Raw genomic sequence first — 7,812 nt, forward strand, 5'->3', positions numbered from 1 at the left:
TTTTTTTTTATTTTATAATTTTATTTGATGTGTCTGACAATCACCAGTTAGTTCTCATCCACGTTGACTGTCTGTAGATTTTTGAAAGTGGTAACAAGTACATAGGTAACCAAAGTTTAGAGCTTGTTTGGTGAATCTTCATCTTCATTGCGTTTTCTAGATAACCGCACATGGATACGGTATGGGACTTTCCTTATGCCTTTGGCCCAGACAGCTTTGTTAAGCCTGGTATCAATGCGCACATCTGGAGTTCCCATCTCTTTCATGGCAAATTTCCAGATCTCTTTGAGTGCCTGAGGGGCACGCTTCTTGAAGCCCACTCCATGGATGCGCTTGTGAATATTGATAGTGTATTCTCGAGTCACCACCTCGTTGATGGCAGACCAGCCCTTCTTCTTCTCGCCACCCTTCTTTGTGGGAGCCATTCTGCAGGGTCCCTATTTTCTCTAACTTCTAATTAAATTTTACCATTTCCTTCTATCATCGAATGTAGGAACGTAACTCAAGTAGTCTTTGTGGTATCTGTGACTTTCTTAACAATAAAAAAATCATAGATTTTTTATTTCACATTAAAGCTATTACAGATATTTTGAACATCATTCATGTTCATCACTACTTTGAAATTATGAATGTTATTAGACCCTCTGATAGATCTTGTTTAATGTATGAATAAAGAAGCATGCATATTCTTATAACATTTTAAAAACACTTTGACAAGTGTATTTCATCTCTTTGGTTTCCTTTGTCATCCGTTGTGTTTTATTTTATGCATTTAAATCTGATATTCTGAGAAGCGATTCACAGGCTTTGACAGATTGCCAAGGTAGTACTTAGACAAAAGAGGTCAATAGACTCTGGGGTAGCTGGTGCAGAAGGGCCAGATTGTTGGACAGACTCTTACCTTTTGGGCTTAGAGGAGGGCGTTGTGGTCAAAGAGACAGTTGAGAAGACACTTTGGGAATGTTAGGACCGAGTGAGTGGTTGGGCTTTTGGTCATACATTGCTCTTGTAGTTTGTTCCTGGGTGGTCCTCAGGGCAGAAGATGGAGCTGGAAGATCTCAGGGCTCTGGGCCCAGGTATGGGAGGATGAGCTGGGGCAAAGATGCTGGCTGCATCACGAGGCCCAGATTTCCCATCTGATAATTGAGTTGGCAGATCTGAGATTAACAACTGGTCTGACTGGGCCAGCGTGGACCGTCAAATAATCTCCAAGCCCTAATTTTCTCATCTATGATTTGCCATTCGTTCAATTAATACTGATTGATTAAGCAAGCTCCAAGCACTGTTTAGGAGGCTGATACCTCTGCAATGAATGAGTGGATTCGATGAGATGCTGTGTCTGAAAGCACATTGAAGAAAGGATGCGCTCATTGAAGAATTTTTTAAAATAAAAAATTACCTACATTTTTCTGCTCTTTAGTTTAGTTGCCTGTTGAAGAGTTTTGGATCTTTCTAAAAAAGTATCCCAGCCTTGGGCTTTTGCAGCTCTACTGGGTGGACCCGTTCAATCATCCTGACAATGCTGTGTAAAGTGTCAGGACAAAATTCCAGAGATTTTTTTTTTTAAACCAGATGAGACCAGACTGCTTGATTCAATTAGAGCTGTCAGCCCGGCTAACAGGGTGTACACGGTGATTTGTGCACTGAAGTACCCTGATAATTAAGCTCATTCAAAGTCAGAATGATTGGTTACTTAAGAGGCCCAGATCATCATAAGTGAGGACTGTAATTTGAATGTACCTCACACTGTTGACCTGAGGAGTACAGCACAGTTGGTTGCAAGATGGGCAAAGGAAAAAAAAAGTTCATGTGTTGGAGGCAAAACAGGCATGGCCAGGGCAAGTGGGCCCAGCCCTGCTACATCTGAAGGCTCAGATACCCTGTTCTCTTAGTAGAACACAGGAGGGCACACGGACTCGTGGGGTCCACAGAGCTCTGCTTTCTAGAGACAAGATTCTCGGCCATCACTGAAGACGCCAACCTTTGCCAACCACACCTCCTACATCGTCTACCTTCTAGCCTTGGCTCCCAGCCCTGCTTCTGGGGTTTGCCAGCTGAGGCCCTGCAGAACCTATGCAGACACTCACTTGTGTAGCCACGGAAGAGCTGTTGCAACTGCAGAAATAGCTGAAGGTGGTGCTGAAAAGTTTAGGCTCTGGCTCCAGTCTCCTCAGATCCCACCTCATTTGTTGACTGGCTACGTCACCCTTAGTTAAGCATCGCTGAGCCTCAGTTTCTCTATCTGTAAAATTGGGGATGTCATAAAGAATCATATTGTTTCTTTCTTTCTTTTTTTTTTTGGAGACAGAGTCTTGTTCTGTCACTCTCGGTAGAGTGTCGTGGCATTATAACTCACAGCAACCTCAAACTCTTGGGCTTAAGTGATCCTCTTGCCTCAGCCTCCCAAGTAGCTGGGACTACAGGCACCCGCTACAATGCCCAGCTAGTTTTTAGAGACAGGGTCTTGCTGTTGCTCAGGCTGGTCTCGAACTCATAAGCTCAAGTAATCTGCCTGCCCGGCATCGTATTGGGTTTTTTAAAGATTTAATGAGAGGATGATTATAAAGCACTTGGTTCATTGCCTTGCCCATGGGAAGTGCTAAATCGCCGTCACAATATGGGGTTGTCATTATTAAAGGGTTGCTGTGGATGGAGGCAAAACTATCAGGCCTCCCCCAGTGGTGTTACTTGTCCCACACTCCCTTTATTCTGGCGTCCTGTCCTCTGTGCCTGTTGACTCCCTCTCTATACTCCTGGAAAGTTCTAGCACATTCCTCTCTTGGTCCTTCACTCAGAAAACTTGGCTTGTGTTTCCTCCAGGAACAGAAAGGACAACCCCTTGCTTAGAGGGCTGCAGGATTCTGATAGGAATGTTCATCAGAATATTATTACCTTCTGACCTCAGTGCTTGGAAAATGAGCATAAGAGAGGTCAGGGGAGGGGAAGCTCTTAAACTGAAGGAACAATTGGATCACACGTGAATAGCGTGTTCTTGGACAAGCAGTTTAAACTTTCTGACCCCAGGGCTGTTGTGGTTGAGACAGTGCAATGTCCCCCTTCTATGGTGTGGTGGTGTCACTGAGAGGGGCCTGTGACACCAGAATTGCCATATCCCAGCTGCACTTGCATTTAAATGGAGTTGCGAGACCCATTGTCTCTAATGGGATGTGAGTGGCTGTGCTGGGTGCTGTTTCTGAGCTTGAGGGGCTTCCTTCCTCTGCTTTCTTTCAGCTTCTGCTAACGAAGGATTTTGAGGCCCAGGAGATGATGGAGCCACAGATGGAAAGTTCCCGTGTTCCTCAGTTGACATGAGGAGAAAGCCAACTGCCAACCATGGGTAGTAGCATTGGGCTTTCTTTTTAGAGATGAGGTCTCACCACGCTGGTCTCCAACACTGGCCTCAAGTGATCCTCCTGCCTCAGCCTTCCAAAGTGCTGGAATTATAGGTGTGAGCTACCATGCCTGGCCTGAGTTAGATCTTTAAGTGAGTGAGAAGTAAATTTCTATCATGTAAAGAAAGATATTGGAAATATTGGCTTTATTTGTTATAGCAACTAGCATTATTCTTTTTTCTTTTTCTAAAATTAAGTTTTGGGGCTTGGCTCCTGTAGCTTGGTGAGTAGGGTGCTGGCCACATACACTGAGGCTGGTGGGTTCGAGCCTGGCCCAGGTTTGAGCCTGCTAAACAACTTCAGCCAAAAAATAGCCAGGCATTGTGTCAGGTACCTGTAGTCCCAGCTACTCGGGAGGCTGAGACAAGAGAATCGCTTGAGCCCAGGAGTTTGAGGTTGTTGTGAGCTGCGATGCCACTGCACTCTAGCCAGGGTGACATAGTGAGACTCTGTCTCAAAAAAAAAATTAATTTTTTGGTGTGTGTGTGACAGGGTCTTGCAGTGTTGCCCAGGATGGAGTGCAGTGGCACCATCATAGCTCACAGCAACCTCAAACTCCTGAGCACAAGCAATTTGCCTGCCTCAGCCCCCTTAGCAGAGACAACAGGTGCATGCCACCTGGGCCAGACTAATTTTTTTGTTTTTTGTAGAGACAGAGACTTGCTCTGTTCTTCAGGCTGGTCTTGAACTCCTAGGCTGAAGGGATCCTCCTGCCTCTGCCTCCCAGAGTGCTAGGCATGAGCTACCACATCCAGTCAGCTAGTGTTATTCTAACGAATGAAGTCGTCATGTAATATGGGTGTCCTGGTTGCAAGTCCCTTATTTGTTGATTTATTCATTTTAAAAAATAAATATTTATCGAACACTATTCTGCAGGCCCTGCTCTAAGTGCTGCAGACACAGTGAAGAATTAGACAAGGATGTTGTTTGTGTAAGGAATTTATAAATATAAGGATGATAAAAAGCATCTCCTTCTCTTCCCACGTTGGTGATTTTCAACTCTATCAAATTACTTGTCCTTCTAGACCACGCTGTTTCCTGCCCCCATGATACTGGATCAGTTTTCTTCTTAGATCTCCTCCCTCTGGACCTTACTCCTTCATTAGCAGCCCCCGGAGGAGATGGACTCCTCAGGCTAAAGCAACAGCTCCCTTCTGCCTGCGTTCTTGGCCTGACAGCTGTGTGAGCTGGGTTTGTTCTATTTGCCTTTTTATGCATTGATTTCCCTCGGTAGTGTGCAATCTCTTCTTCCTCTTTGCATTTTAGGCCGTTGCACAGTGCTGGGCACACAGTGGATGCTCGCTGAGTATTTGTGGAGTTGATCTGAGTGTACAACCAGCAGAAATGGTCACTGGGTTCTGTCAGGAGCCTGCACAATGCACAGTGCTCTGAAAGCAGCTTTCGTTCAGTGTCAGTGTGGAGGACATCAGTCCCCTTAACTGGGTGAATGTGGCGTCTGAGCCAACTTTAATTAGTATGTGCATAAACACTCCTATTTTTCAGACCGGAGGCAGGAATGCTTTGTTTTCTCGTTTCTTTCTTTTCCTTCTCCCCTCTGGCTGCAAAGCATCTCCTCTCCAGCTCCGGGTGAACCTGACAACACCTCCTTGGGTTGATGAGACAGTAGCTTCTGTATCTTCCACGGTGTGGGGGGACATGAGGGCTTGGGGTGCACGGAGGTGGGGGGGAGCGGGACAAGTTTCCATCTGTGCTGCTGAGACTTTGCTCTTCCCTCTGCAATTCTTGGCCGACTGACATCCAGAAAGATGACCGAAGACCATAGTTGAGAAATCTCTGCTGTTTATGGCAAAGGTCATTCTGTTGTGCCCTGGGGAAGCTTGTCGCGGGAGGATGGGGAGGAAGAGAAGAGAGCTTCCTTTCGGTGAGCACACTTACACATAGCTATGTAAAAGGCCCCTAGGGACAGAATCAAATGAGGCTTCAGTTATGGGGAAGAAGACAGAAAGTGTTTTTTTTGGAGACAGAGTCTCATTCAGTTGGGTAGAGTGCAGTGGCATCACAGCTCATAGCAACCTCAAACTCTTGGGCTCAAGTGATTCTCTTGCCTCAGCTTTCCGAGTAGCTGGGTCTACAGGCGTCCGCCACAACGCCAAGCTAATTTTTCTATTTTTAGTAGAGATGGGGTCTCGCTCTTGCTCAGGCTGGTCTCAAACTCTTGAGCTCAAATAATCCACGCGCCTCAGCCTCTCAGAGCGCTAGGATTACAGGTATGATCACCGCACCCGGCCAGAAAGTGGGTTTTGTCACAGGCGGAAGTTGAGGAAGGGCAAACGAGAAAGTGGAGACAAGTGAAAAAAACCATCTCAGAGACAAGATGTTTCGGAGGGCGGAGACAGGGAAGGAGGGCAATTGGGAACAGATGGAACAGCCTTTCTGCAGGAGGAAAGGGGGACGACGGGGAGCTCCGCAGAGGAGACTTAAAATTAGTGTTTTCTGTTTTGGGATTCTGAAGGAGGTTTTTCTCCCCTTAAATGGTGATTAGATTTAGCAAAGACACCCCCTTTCCATTTGTGAAGCAGACCTTTAAGAGTATAGGGCTAAAGCTCCAGGAACCCTCAGGGTATCTGGGGGGTTTTCTTACTGGGAACAGGGGGGCTGGGGGAGTCCCAGGCATGCCTTCTGAGGCTGCTGTCGGTGTCCTGCCCAGGTTCCTGTCATCGGCAGGTGCACCCGTGACCCCTCGGCTCCTGGGACTGCTATCGCTGATGGTTTCTACCTAAGACCGTCTCTGAAAATCGCCCTTGGATGACTGGAGTTACAACACCAGGGAGGTCACCCTGCAAATCCCCAGTATGCCGGCGACTGATACAGGTGTACACATGTCAGCTCTTTGCCCTAAGGGAGGTCAACACTGCAGTTTAATTTATGTTCCCAAGCCCCCTGTGGATCAGACCGTGGTTAGACTTTACCCCAAACCTCACCCATACTGGGCTCCTTTCCTTCCCTCTCCTGCTCGCTTCCCTCCCTTACAGATTTCTTCTGAGAGATTCTCTCAATGCATCTCGTGCATCCAAATCTCAACCTGAGGCTCTGGTCCTGAGGGACCCACCCCTAGACACCTACTCTGTGCTAGCTGCCATAATTGGTCCTCAAGGCAAACTCCTGCAAGGAATTCTTCCTAACCTCCTCATACTGTTTGCTGGGCCCCCGAGGGGGCTTGCAGGATGCTCTCACCGCCTTGTTGGTTGTTAACCCAACCGGTCAGAGCTTAATATTCCCTGGGCCACATCTTGCTAGTGGGTGCAGCTGCTGCATGTCGGCGAGTCAAGTCTCTGCTCTGCCTGCCCCTGGGAAATGGGGACTGGCCATCTTTGTTACATGGCTGATGGGATCAGTGGACCCAAGGTTTGAAGACCTGGTCCCCGGTCACATAGCTTTCTTCCCATAGGTGTTCAGAGCAGGTTTAGACTTTAGGGCAGGAGATAGGAGGCCTCAGACCAGACCTCAGGTCTTGTCTGTGACCTCCAGTCCCCTTTTGCTGAGAGAACTTTGCATTTGGATACTGTATGCATGCCCAGCCATTCCTAAAGCTGGCACTCTGTTTCTTACTGTTTGTGGATCCTCAGCTGGCTGGATGCTTTGCAGAAATCTAGAAGGGGAGGGAGCAGGAATGAGTGGTAGGGCTTAAGCCTCACCTCCTATTCTGAACCTTTGACAAACCCTTCAAAGTAAATACTATGATTCCTGTTTGACCAATGGGGGAACCAAGTCTTAGAAAGTTTAAATGACTCAAGGACACAATTCAGTGTTATCTGAGTTGGAATTCAAATCTTGGATTGTCTGACTCCAAAGCTCAGGCTTTTTTTGATCACATCAGAGAACAAAGATTGGCAAACTACAGGTGAAATCTTGCTTGCCCACTGCCTATTTTTATAGATAAAGTTTTATTAGAACACAGCCATGCTTGTCTGTTTACATTAAGTGCCCCATGGCTATGTGTGTGCTACTGAAGCAGACTTGAGTAGTTGCCACCGAGAGCCTAATGTATTTCCTCTCTGGACCTTTGCAGAGAGCTTTTGCTGACCCTGCCCTGTGCTCTGCTCTCTCAGGATGTGCTCCTTTTACAGTCAGGGAGCCCCAGACACATAAGGGTGAAAAGATGCATGGCCTTAAAATCAAAAGCCCTGGGTACAAACTCAGACTGTGTAGCCCTAGTCTAGTCCTTTCTTAGCCTTGGTTTATTCATCTACAAAATGAAGAGAAGAACAGCCACAGCAGTTTTGTTTTGAAGCTCACATAAAATAGCAATTATAATTAATGATTTTAGTTAACAATTCTAGAGTGTTTATGCATCAAAGCCTCAGTACACATTACCTCTTTTATTTATTTACTTATTTATTTTTAATTTTATTAAATTTTTAAATTATTATTTATTTTTTAATTTTATTATTATTATTAT

General features: G+C 46.2%; 1 protein-coding gene across 1 annotated transcript; it reads right to left on the reverse strand.

The window, feature by feature from the left end:
• Positions 1-115: 115 nt before the first annotated feature.
• LOC100950087 (60S ribosomal protein L31-like) lies at positions 116-7,599 on the reverse strand. Its single transcript, XM_023512020.1, has 2 exons — positions 7,586-7,599; positions 116-426 (listed from the first exon to the last, which is right to left on the reverse strand). The coding sequence occupies exons 1-2, from the start codon at positions 7,597-7,599 to the stop codon at positions 117-119; spliced, it is 324 nt and encodes a 107-aa protein (XP_023367788.1). The 3' UTR covers position 116.
• Positions 7,600-7,812: the final 213 nt, after the last annotated feature.

The sequence above is a fragment of the Otolemur garnettii genome, unplaced genomic scaffold, assembly GCF_000181295.1.
Source record: "Otolemur garnettii isolate 467f Iridium unplaced genomic scaffold, OtoGar3 scaffold00023, whole genome shotgun sequence".
In the NCBI taxonomy this organism is placed as follows: Eukaryota; Metazoa; Chordata; class Mammalia; order Primates; family Galagidae; genus Otolemur; species Otolemur garnettii.